Below are 11,927 nucleotides of genomic sequence, written 5' to 3'. Positions count from 1 at the left end.
TTAGAAGAGCCGAAACTTCCGCGTACCGATTCCATTCCCCAAAGAGTACGAAGAGGAAGTTGACGTTCTTCCTTATATATGCAAAAAGCTACGAACCGAGAGACATTACTATTGCTCGTATATAAAGTGGGAGGTGTGAATGATCGGATCTCTGCACCAGTTTTACAAACTGCGCGGTTGTGGACCTTCGTTGCGACCCCGGCCTGATTGCTACGACAAAAATATCTTCGGCGTTTAATTTACTCGGCTCGCAGACAGTTGGGAAACAATCTTATTTTACAAGTTAATGTCGCTTCCTGTGAAAGACTGCATTATTCACAAATCGTACCGCTTCTTACATACTGACGAAGCATTATGGTATTCGGGTTTTAGTCGGAGCGTCCACTGCAGCCGCCAAACCCACCCCGATATAAATTTTCACTAAACTCTCCAAGAAAAGAATGGTAAACAATTTGCATACGGCACAGTATACAGCGCCTGCATGCGACCGCAATTTATGACCTAGAAAACATTGGCTAGTACCATTCAGCTCTCATGGCGCACGCGCAACTCAAAACAAACCATCCATAACTGTATTTTAGTTTATCATACGCAGACAATGTATATTTTTAAAATAGATTAAAACTGGATTTGACCTACATTTGGGCGTCACTGTTTTACATAATATTACCAGTTGTATGATCACACAACAAGACTGTTGATTATGTTTGCCCGGCTCATGAATCATGATCAACTAGAAGAGACTGCAGTCGATTCATTCAGACTTTTTTTGTAGGTGTCTGAATTCTTGTGTCGGTTATGTGGTTTATTTCATGGTGATATTAAATCGCATCTATGGTACGAAGTCGTACCGACTCGTACGTAATAACGGGCATAATTAGAATTTAGCGAAAGGTCAATGTCTGGACCCATACTATGATCCCCACATATAGAAAAGTATATAGCGCACGATAAACGACTGCTAAGAAGTAAGAGCAAACGTTAGTAATCAGGTAACATTTTAAATTATGAGCAGGTAGCTTTAAAATATAAATGATTTAACTTTAAAATCATCCACGCTAAGTACGAAGTGACACTGAAGGCTGTACATTTTACACACAACTTCTGAGCAATGGATATGAAAGCTTTCATTGCTTTTCACTGGAAGATAGTAATTTCCACGAATTTAAAATGAATAATCATATTTGCGTATGCATTAGGGTAAGGTTACCGCGATGTTGGAAATTATTCAGAGTACCATTGTTATGGATATCGCCCGAGTTGTTCGTCGTAAATTTCATAACGTTTCTAATGCTCCACGTAATAACCGAGTATTTTATCTTGTTTGATTCTGTTACGGAAAAAAGACACATGCTAACAAAACAATTTACTGAAGCCGATCATGAGTAGCACAATTTCCCAAATGAACATAAAAAGCTTTTGTTCAGTCAAAGGTGACGAAAAACAAAACTAAGAATCCAACAAAGCAGCTAATCGCAATAGAGAACAGTGACAATCGTCTAACTAGGCGCTATTTAAAAGAGAAATTCAAGCATGGCCGAGTAGAGCGCGAAAGAGAACTGAAAAGGGGGAAAAAGTAGGCTAACAAGTGAACAGAAAATTACTTCGCAGCATTTACACAAACTTAATGGTTTGCAACATTTGAAAAATGCTCAATTCCCGTCTTCCGCATGACTGGTCAATTACAATCAGTGATAACAACTCTGCCATCAGATGCGGCAGCAAAAACCAAAATAATACCCGAATATATTCCGTAGAGGAAATTATTATGAAATCCAATGACCATGCACCAACAGGATTGAATAAGTAACCCAAGCGCGTCCAGTTCCGATGTGATGCTTCGTCCTACAACAATTTGATGTTGCTGCAGATGCTGCTTCTCAAAAACTACTGTGCAAATTACCGCCAGCGCTAATCCGCACGCCTTTATGCCCATCCTAACAAGTTCTATTCAGCGGCACCACCAGTGGGCTGGTTGTTGTCAACCGGCGCCGAGACGATCATGAGAATACCCAGATCCTCTTCCCGTACTGGCGCTCCATTTTCCGGTAGATTCAATGTGGGCATGTCTTCGCTGATGATCCGGCTGGCGAAGGGACAAGTCGGAAAGATATAGATTATCGCTTGATTAGCGTTAATCACCCCCGCCGCTTCTTTCTCTAATAAATATGCCTGCAAATGCTTGAGCGGTTTCGTGTGCTGACCACTCTGAAGAGAACCCTTCTGAGGGGCATCAAAACACATCAGCGTGGCACTCTCCGATGCATTCATTTTATCCGTTACATCTTTCAGCTTTTCTTCTTCCAGTCGTAAACGTCGTGTAATCTGGAGCTCCGCACCCTGACTCAGCACTTCATTTAGCCAACCAATGGGTCCTCTCAGTAAATGCGATGCAATGGGATACACTGTGCTTTTCAGCACAACCGAGCCCTTCCAAACTACATCGGTTTTATTGCGAAATTCGGCCACGGTCTCTGTGACAGGGATGCGTCGTTTGCTGTCCTTGGATTTCTCGCCGGTTTTCTTGTCATCACGTGACTTTCGTTCATCGTTTGTTTTACTTGATTGTTTCGGGGGAGGCGAAGAGGAGAGACCTCGCGAGCGCTTTTGGGCGCTCTTGTCTTCTGGCTCCGATTCAGCTTCCACAGACGAGCGACGACGTTTGGTCTGCTACAGCAGAAACAGCGTTACAATGCATACGCGTCATGAGTAAAAGAATTTGGCGATTTGTAACCCCAGAAACCCATAACCAAACCCGCTGGCATGCTAAGAGAAGTCCATAATTTAAAATGTCACCTTACCCGGCCCGCAGACAGTAAATCAACAATAACAATATTAGTGATCACCCTGCCGTCCGTGGATTGTCAAAAATGGCCACAACAAACATACATGGCATAAATTATTAGTTTTGGCAGTTCACGAAAGTCGAGACCATCAAAACAAATCACTTTCGGACTTCAATCCAGAACAATCAGTTCTGGCAGGGGGTACTGATTCCCATACAGCTCAACAAAAATCTGATATCCTGACTGCACACGGGCTCAAGATCACCGAGATTCACATTTACCTGCCACGTGAATCCCATAAAATGCGACACATTAAGCATTAAATAGCGCCGTAGAAATTCCTCAGCACTTTTTAAGCAGCAACCCTAGAGCACTTCGACAGAAGGAATCCAGCGTTAAGCATAAAACTTCAACTGCGTTCAGCTAACCACCCATAAATTTTTGCAACAACAAGTCAATTCCCAGGGCAATCGCACGGATAACAGATGTATAAATTCAGGCAACAGAAAAGATGATAAATTGCATGGATATCTCAATACCTTCGCGTTGTCTCGACTTTTGGGGGGCGGTGAGCCCGATTTGGAGCGCGATGGTTGTCGACGACGATCGCCCTTCTCAGAATCCTTATTACGGCTGTCATCAGTTCTGCGTTTGGAGGACTCAGGTTTATTCATTTTGGGTAGATAGGGATCATCCGGATCAGCATAATCTACACGCAACCGAATCTTCTTCATTCCTCGATCGCCATTGACTTTCAATGTAACACCACGCATCGTGGCACACGCTTCCTGCGATGCGCTGACCGATGCGAATGTGATGTATCCATAGTGTTCTCCCCGGACGTAATCAATCTTGAACAACAATCATTCCATCATACTTAATGAAAGAAACAATACACGGAAGAACAATAATCAGCAAAATAACACCGCATTGGGTAAATAAATTCGGAGCCATAACGCAGAAATAATTTCGGATAGCAACACGATGGGAGGCTGGTACGCGATAGAATGTTATATATCGGCTCACAGAGATATGATAAAAATAACCAACAACGAGGCTGATCTGACGAAGTGGATTTGCAATTATCGCCAAAAAGAACAATACCTTTTTGATCTGTCCAAAACGATCAAACTCATCAAAAAGCCGATTTTCGTCGAGATCAGTGGCTGTGCCGGGATAATTCAGATTACCAACCCAAACACGCACGGTTGGATTCGTTTTGCCATAACCAATTTTACACTGATAATTGCCAATACGTGTGCCATTCATTTCACACTTGGCCCGGTAGGCGAAATCAAGATGTAAGAAACGAACGAATGCATAGGCTACACCATTCCCTGCAAAATATCAATACCAGAAACCCTTCTCGCTAACTGCCAATAAAATCGTTCATTAGAAGTAATTTTTCTGAAAATCTACCTTGCATGGGCCGCTTAATATCCACGTCTTGTACCAATCCATACTTAGAGAACACGCTTCGCAGTAATGATTCGGTGACATTATACTCAAGATTGCCAACAAATAATGTTCTCGTCGCTTTTTCATCGTCTTCAGGCAGCGGAGTGGGTGCCACAGGCGCATTTCCGTTGCCACTTTGACCGTTGCCGAAACTACTGCTGCCGCCGCTGTTATTACTGACAAAATTGCCCCGAGGCTCATCTACAAAAGAAATTCGATGAGAAACCAAAGTCCTTAATACCATTAACGTGTTACTGTTTACCGGATTTTGTGCAACAGAAACAAAAAATAGCGAGGAAACTACACAAGAGACCACGAAAACCAATCAATTAATTCTGAACAGTAGGAAAAAATCCAACTAAACTACGGAAACCTACTCCAATTGTCCCTTGGTCGATCATTAGAGAACTGCCGGCGCATACTGCCGCCCTGCATACCCATTCCCCCTCCACCGCCGCCCCCTCCCATTCGGAATCCTCCGCCGCCTCGCATAGGCGGCGGTGAGGCATCGCGACCGCCGCCGCCGCGGCCTCCTTTTTGCGCTAGATCGATGGTAACTGTGCGGTCGTAGAGCTCCATCTCCCGCAGATGCCACACGAAGCGGGCATCATTATCGCTGACAAACTGCACCATCGCTTCGCGTTCGTTGGAGTTGCTGCGGCGCACTTCGTTGACTTTGCCGTAGCGTTTCTCCATCGCGCGGAATATGTCCATTTCCCGCCAGTCCCGCGGCAAACCCTGCACGGCCAACCATACGCCGCCGCCGAGCCCACGGCCACCGGGAATCATATGAATGCCACCGCCACCAGCCATACCACTATCTCCTCTCTACAAGCAGATAAAACAAACACAATATGTGCGAATCAAATGGCAGTTATACAACACGTAGTCCCGTGGCGAGAAAGGATCATTTGTATGATTGTGTCACACAGGTCTTCAGCAGATGTCAAATAAAGTTTACATAATAACATTTGCTCCAAGCTTTCAAACTGTAGGCAAATATCAGCGATCATACAGCGAATGTGACATGTGTATCGTCAGTATCGATCGACTCGCCAGAATATATTTACTACACGATATCAACACAGGCTCGCCATCAGTAAACAGTTCAGGGATCGTCAGCACAGTATGATTGTATGAAGAACTTGTGGGGAAAGGCGGAGTAAGGAAACAATATAGGGACAGGGGAGGATACAATTCTTAAACATAATGGGATCTGATTAATGAGATTAATTGGACTTACACCATCGCGTCGATTCATCGTGTAAGGCCAGTAAGGGAGGCAGAGCTGTAGATTCAGTAAGATTCAGAAGACACAGATCTGTAAGACACACAGCAACAACTCAAGGATCTACCACAACGATTCTGCTTCCAAAATGTCAAGCACATCAACATGCACGAACATCAAAACGTATAGCAGAATCAAGAAACAAAATCAAGAAGGAATGAAGAATGTTAGACACATAACAAAAATTTCGAAACCTGGAGTATCGACGTTTCGAAAGCATGAATTATGACTCCATAAATTAATTCCTGCAACGGATACCTCATGCGCCTGTTTCTAATTTCTGATCCAAACAACTGCAGAAACTGTAATAAAACTCCTTATCAAATCAAAATCACTAGAAAACTTGATGTTATTTTCTAACTCAGATATTACGGGGTCCACAACAACAAACTAGAAAAATTCTAGAAACCCAATGCGTGCGTGCCATTGCGGCCATAGTGAATACGTCAGCCAACTTTAATACGTCGAAACGTCATCGTGATCCATCACTATGAGGGGTTGTACAACCAGTACAGGGAAATATGCCTACCGACACGTTTCGACCCATCATCCGGATTCTGATGGTGAGATACAGATATGTACAGAACTGTACACCGTACAGATATGTACGAGTACGGTTACAGATTTTCTCTTCTAGCCCCGAAAATTTCTTTGTTTACGAAATTATTGTTTGAAAAGGTATTTTCATCGATTATACAATATCAATATTTTATAAATGCTTAATGCCAATGGCAATTTTGACTCCCAAAATTGCTAAAAACAAGTCTGCACTCTGCAGAACGTAGCAAAATGGCAAGGTCCGATAGGTACGATAAGTACCCGCCGCAGCTAGCAGCCTTCCAGATAACCAAAACTTGTAAACCAAAATGCACACGGCCAGTGGAAGATAATATGTTATGCATGCACTATAAAACGTAGCACGTACTGAAATCAGATTTTAGAAACAGAATTGCGATCAGAATTAAAACCCGGTGGATGGGTCTAACGGAAGAGACAATGATTTGGATTCCGGCACGAGACGCGCAGCCCGTGCCGGCAGTAGGACGGCCGATTTGCTCCCAAACAAACCCTGGGGCCTGTTAGCACGGCTGCAGCTTTGCCGACAGGTATCTTCTTCCATTGCGCGCACGTCCGCCTGCGTGAGCCCATACCACTGGTCTATCCAGCAAAACATTTGGCGGTAAAACTGGCAGAACACTTTTCGTTCAGCCTAAACAACAACAAAAAAACCAACTAAACTTTCACGTTACGCTTCTGTTTTTGACCATAATCGGAAGCACGTAATCACAACAAAAATCTCCCGCAGCTTTTATAAGACCAGCTATGTTGCGGCCTCCAAGTGTCCACAATTAATGCCAATTACGTTGCCAACCTCGTATGCATATTTCTCAACCTTATCCTGGAGTCCAAGCCATTTGAAATCCATTGTCATGAGTTTGTAGCAACACATGACGGGAGAGACCGAATGCTTAAACCATAATTAAACTGTTGAAAACAGAACTGTAATGATTTTTTATGAGGACAAACATTTAACCTGCCAATCCCCGACCAGCGGCCCTCTTCCGGTTCGCGTGGAACGGTATATTTTTGGATCGCATTCAGCCTTATACTCCTGTGAAATAAAAAATTTGCCCGAACAAACCGAATGAAAAGAACTGACCATGCCATGCAGTATTAGTCTACCAGAAAATTTTCAGTGGTCACTGCATGGTAGCGAATACCGTAAATATTAATGACGACATGGACGTCGACTACTCCCATGTTTTTGGCACTAGTGTTTTGATTCGAGTCATTTAACTATGCCTTCAACGCTCACCATCAGTATAGTTTAAAGCTAAAACTATAGTCAAAATTTTGATCGTGGCTGCAGCTGTTATCGACTGTAATACTTAATACCTTACGCGGAATCTGTTCGCCGGCAATGTCCAGGTAGATTATTTCTCTTTGCGCCAGTTCCGCTGGGGTCAAGCAGTGAATCTTCGCAAAAATTAATTATTATTTTGCAGTTTGTTAGTGTTATGGAACAAAAATATGGTCATGCTGACTTTCGGAATGTTACATTTTCTGAAGTGCCGCGATCCGGAGCGCATATGGAATCAAGGCGCAGAGATAGTTTTTCTTTTAGAAACTCTGGATTCTGTAGCAGCAAAAATGATATTGCTGAGCATGTGCGAGTATGTCATCTTTCCAGACATTTGGTACAAATTGTGATATGCCATATTTTGATATATATATGTACCGAAAACTCAGTGCGTGAATAAGGAAAAGCATTCCAAGTTTTTTCATGAAGCACGAGCAGTTCCTTAGGAGCCAAGACTTTCGCCCATTTTGGAACTTGCCTGAGAATGCATTAATACACTGTATTTATGGTTTGTATAAACGGGAAATCATTTCTGTTAACTGAGAGGTACAGCCGCGCGGCGTAAAAAACATCTTTCGCCGATTTACAAAATGCGTTTGAATACAATTATAATCATGTGCATGCTTTACAAGCACAGTAAATTAAAGGGCAGCGCACATGCACTTTCAACATTAGGTTAGAGTCGAATCAGTCGATTACGCAAAACATTAATGATATTGTGGCTTCTGCATAGTAAAACAGCCCGTGATCGGTAAAGAATTATCTATATATATATACAAATAATTTGCCAGCTTCTGAAAGGCGCTACAAATGCGTAAATTCCTATCGATACTTCCATCTGTACCTGCGCAAATGATAAACCTTGTGGACGAAATGACCACTGGTGCGCTTTCCATCTGGCAAACGAATATTCGTCACCGGTTCGCTCTTCGATATCTCGATATCATCTCCAAGTGCCAAATCTTGTCGAATTACAGCAGTTGTTGTATATGAGTGAGCGATAGGATACTGTAACGGGATAACATCCACGTATGAATTTCAAAATAATACTGGTTTCGTATAATTTGTATACTTAATAAGTATGACATAACATTTTACCCTTAGCGAACTTACCTCTTCCATCGATATCGGAAGAATTATTCGGCTGTCGGATGAGAAATGCTTTGAGTTTTTTAACAGATGGCACAATCAGCAGAAATACCACATTTATTAAGGAATACTCACTATTCTTTTATTATCATTGTCAGCGTTTCAACTTTCACCTCACAAATTCAAGTGACACGTACGGTAAAACAATGAATGCCCGAACATTTAATACATTGTACTGCTGTTAGACTTGTATTTGCTTTGCAGAAATCAAAAGCAGCAGTTTATGGATACATCGGGTGTTCTTGCAACAAACATGCACAGTACGTCACAAAAACGATAAATCACAAATTGCAATTAAGATTCCCTCAAAGATCGTAATAAGTAATAGATTATTTTATTTCATTCGCACTGGCAAATGTTCCTTAAGCAGCTACCACCACCAAAACGCTGTGTGTAAACACTGTTTTAGGCAAAAGCATAATATATAAGCACTCGAAATTCTGAGGTCCATTAAAATACAAACTAATTTTTCAGCCATATGAATGACGTAATCGTATTCAAATTTCATCGGATAAACATAAGTACTTAATTGAAAAGCTTGTTGTGTAAACTACTGCTACCACAAACTACTGTAAACTGCTGCTGCTATCTTAATCGTATAGTAAGGTTTTCGTCGTGTTGTAGTCACGGGAGCTATACAGTACTTACTGTATTTTACAGTTGCTACAGTTAATGTCATTTAATGCTGAAAGCATTAAATGTCGTTAACGCAGAGCTCTCGTAATGCTTGGCAACCAGTGATATTTGTTAAGGTCACAAGCAGAGCGAGTATTAATACGTCGTATGAAGTACAGCAATATTATAATTTTAAGATCTTTAACCATTTTGCGCAATAAAAATGGGTCCTACAACGCGTTCTTCCACCAAACCTAAAAAGAAACGTGTTGGGGTGACAAAAAAGAAGCCATCCGAAGAAGTCAACCGAACCTCTCCCGATTCTCTCCATCTTGCTGCTATGGAGCAAACGATTTCCCAGTTGCAAAGTCAACTGGCTGCCTTAACAGTGCCCATGGCTTCGCCCACAGCAGGGACGAGTGTCGCTGATCTTCCTCGCCGGTCAATACAACCCCCTTTCATTGACCTATCCCAGCCATCAGGTGGGTCACAGCGTCCTCCGTCATATATGGGCTTGCCTGCACTGGATCCGACTCTATCCAAGCAGCTGGCTGATCGTCGCTCGTTTATCCAGTTGCATAAACTGCAGCCTATGCATCGTGGTATCGATACATCATCGGAACCCAGCACTTATATTGCTGATTCGGAGGGCAAGCTTATTCCTGCAGCTTCAACCACCAGCCGCAGAAAAATCGACAGCTTCAATTCCTGGCTGGAGGCATTTTTAATTTTCATCCGTTATCGCATCTTCCATCATCCAGACTTGGCCCCGGGTTTTCTGGCTTACATTGATATCATTAGAGGTTTAGCATTAACACGACCTTTATTGATTTGGTTAGATTACGACCGCCGGTTTCGTGAAAGGATGACCTTCCCTGATGTGAATGAAACAGCTTGGTTTTCCGAAGATTCGTCCATCATGGCGGATGTGTTGCGTTCCATCCCTACCTTTCCCGCGGTTTACCAGCCACCTCCGCAGAACTTAAGTTTTACCTCATCACTTCAATTGCCGCCGCATCCCAATGCCGCTTTTAATCCATCTGCAAAGCCGCCTTACGGATGCTTCGTCTGCCGCGATCCGAATCATTACGCGACTTTTTGTCTTCAACGTGCAAAGCCTGTTATGTCAAACGCTCCATCTCAGCCATCCGCCTATCGTTTAACGCAGCCCTTTCGCGGGCCCCGCGTTGCCGTATGCAGGGACTACAACGCGGGAAAGTGCCAGTCCCCATGCCCCCATCGAAGAATACATGTGTGCGACCAGTGCTTCGAAACCAGTCACACTCGCGAGCACCATACCGGTCCCAGTAGAAGCTAACCCATTTACGCCACTCCGCCCTTTTAAGTTCCTGGGTTATTTGCGTTAGTATCCTAATCGGGCAGCAGTAAATAGTTTCATTGCAGGATTGTTGTACGGTTTCGTCATCGGGTTTACCGGTTCTCAGCACTCGCGTTACTCTCCCAATGCCCTGACAGCTCGCAACCATCCTGAGATTGTACGAAAGTACCTTGCCAAAGAAATCAGTCTGCGTCATACGCTAGGACCTTTCGATTACATTCCGCTGCCACATTTCGTCATTTCTTCTCTCGGAGTCCGACCTAAAAAGACCGGTGGAGCGAGACTAATCATGGATCTGTCTCGTCCTTTCGGCGACTCTGTGAACGATTCGATTTGTCAAAAAACCTATTCAATGAAATTCTGCTCTGTAGACGACGCTGTGAGAATCGTTACGCGGCTCGGCAAAGGCGCGTTAATGGCAAAGATGGACCTCAAGCACGCCTTCCGTTTAATCCCGGTACACCCGGATGATTGGCATCTCCTGGGGTATTCTTTCGACAATAAGTACTACTTTGATGTTGTTTTGCCTTTTGGCTGCCGTTCGTCTCCGGCGATATTCGATCGCATGGCTTCGTTTGTGCACTGGATTATCGTTCACGTGGGAAAGTTTGCAGATGTTTTACACTACATGGACGATTTCTTCTTTGCTGGTGTTTCGAACTCTCCGATGTGTAGACTCGCCACGGAGCTGATGGCCATCCTGTGTCAGGATCTCGGTGTTCCTTTAGCCCCGGAAAAGACGGAAGGTCCGTCTGCCCAGTTGACCTTTCTGGGCATTTGCATTGACTCCGAATCTCAAACGCTCTCGATTCCTGCATCAAAAGTCCAAGAGCTCCGAAACGAGTTCGTAGTTTTCTCGGCCAAAACATCTGCTGCAAGCGTGACCTTTTGAGTCTGATCGGAAAACTCAGTTTTGCAACAAAATGTATACCTGCCGGGAGAATTTTTCTACGTCGAATGATCGACACTTCGCTGTCCGTTAAAGATCTGCGTCAACATGTAACTCTTTCCCGTGAATTCCACGCAGATCTTCAGTGGTGGATTCGGTTCTTACCTCTGTGGAATGGTACAACTTCTTTTATCGAACCAAATTGGACTGACTGTGCTTCTCTGCAGATATTCACCGATGCATGTGGCTCTGGCTGTGGTGCAATTTTCGGTTGCCGGTGGTTTTATATCCCTTGGCCGGACAGCATCTTATGCGTCCAGCCGCATATAACTTGGTTGGAAATGGCGCCGATATTCTTTGCTTGTTCTAACTGGGGATCGCAGTGGCATGGCAAGCGGTTGACCTTTTTCACCGACAACCAGGCAGTGTCTCAAGTCTGGGCAAAGTTTTCTTGTAAGCATTCGGGGGTGATGGATCTCGTTCGTGCGATTCATTTTGAAGCTGCGCGCCATAATTTCCACATACGAATTAAATACCTTCCT

The 11,927-nt window shown here is 43.6% G+C and overlaps 3 protein-coding genes across 6 annotated transcripts; 1 reads left to right on the top strand and 2 right to left on the bottom strand.

Moving 5' to 3' along the window:
• Window positions 1-1,403: 1,403 nt before the first annotated feature.
• Window positions 1,404-5,958, bottom strand: LOC129590865 (RNA-binding protein spenito-like). 4 transcript variants are annotated; one of them, XM_055486294.1, is made up of 8 exons: window positions 5,791-5,958; window positions 5,488-5,565; window positions 4,622-5,072; window positions 4,206-4,445; window positions 3,891-4,123; window positions 3,326-3,637; window positions 1,904-2,670; window positions 1,404-1,845 (listed from the first exon to the last, which is right to left on the bottom strand). In XM_055486294.1, the coding sequence occupies exons 2-7, from the start codon at window positions 5,503-5,505 to the stop codon at window positions 1,948-1,950; spliced, it is 1,977 nt and encodes a 658-aa protein (XP_055342269.1). In that variant the 5' UTR covers window positions 5,506-5,565; window positions 5,791-5,958; the 3' UTR covers window positions 1,404-1,845; window positions 1,904-1,947. The 4 variants fall into 4 exon arrangements, with proteins under 4 accessions (XP_055342269.1, XP_055342268.1, XP_055342270.1 ...); XM_055486293.1 differs by having other exon boundaries at window positions 1,404-2,670; XM_055486295.1 differs by having other exon boundaries at window positions 1,404-2,667.
• Window positions 5,959-6,223: 265 nt separating this feature from the next.
• LOC129590819 (phosphatidylinositol transfer protein alpha isoform-like) lies at window positions 6,224-9,141 on the bottom strand. The gene is made up of 9 exons (XM_055486225.1): window positions 8,618-9,141; window positions 8,507-8,537; window positions 8,238-8,401; window positions 7,772-7,871; window positions 7,592-7,669; window positions 7,429-7,509; window positions 7,067-7,144; window positions 6,905-7,000; window positions 6,224-6,742 (listed from the first exon to the last, which is right to left on the bottom strand). The coding sequence occupies exons 1-9, from the start codon at window positions 8,632-8,634 to the stop codon at window positions 6,494-6,496; spliced, it is 894 nt and encodes a 297-aa protein (XP_055342200.1). The 5' UTR covers window positions 8,635-9,141; the 3' UTR covers window positions 6,224-6,493.
• Window positions 9,142-9,653: 512 nt separating this feature from the next.
• LOC129590789 (uncharacterized) lies at window positions 9,654-10,775 on the top strand. Its single transcript, XM_055486163.1, has one exon. The coding sequence runs from the start codon at window positions 9,666-9,668 to the stop codon at window positions 10,473-10,475; it is 810 nt and encodes a 269-aa protein (XP_055342138.1). The 5' UTR covers window positions 9,654-9,665; the 3' UTR covers window positions 10,476-10,775.
• Window positions 10,776-11,927: the final 1,152 nt, after the last annotated feature.

Source organism: Paramacrobiotus metropolitanus, unplaced genomic scaffold, assembly GCF_019649055.1.
Source record: "Paramacrobiotus metropolitanus isolate TYO unplaced genomic scaffold, Prichtersi_v1.0 Parri_scaffold0000042, whole genome shotgun sequence".
Lineage (NCBI taxonomy): Eukaryota > Metazoa > Tardigrada > Eutardigrada > Parachela > Macrobiotidae > Paramacrobiotus > Paramacrobiotus metropolitanus.
Note: the sequence above shows the minus strand (reverse complement) of the source record. Positions and strands in the feature narration are given on the sequence as shown.

Bases quoted from the DNA above. Each gene is read 5' to 3' on its own strand.
- LOC129590865 (XM_055486293.1), bottom strand. The intron at 3,638-3,890 runs GTATTGTTCTTT...TTGTTGTTCAAG, and splicing joins GTTTTGGACAGATCAAAAAG to ATTGATTACGTCCGGGGAGA. The intron at 2,671-3,325 runs GTATTGAGATAT...TTTCTGCTGTAG, and splicing joins AAAGTCGAGACAACGCGAAG to CAGACCAAACGTCGTCGCTC.
- LOC129590819 (XM_055486225.1), bottom strand. The intron at 8,402-8,506 runs GTAAGTTCGCTA...ATCCCGTTACAG, and splicing joins TTCCGATATCGATGGAAGAG to TATCCTATCGCTCACTCATA. The intron at 7,001-7,066 runs GTTAAATGTTTG...TTATGGTTTAAG, and splicing joins CGCTGGTCGGGGATTGGCAG to CATTCGGTCTCTCCCGTCAT.
- LOC129590789 (XM_055486163.1), top strand. From the start codon at position 9,666: ATGGGCTTGCCTGCACTGGATCCGACTCTATCCAAGCAGCTGGCTGAT.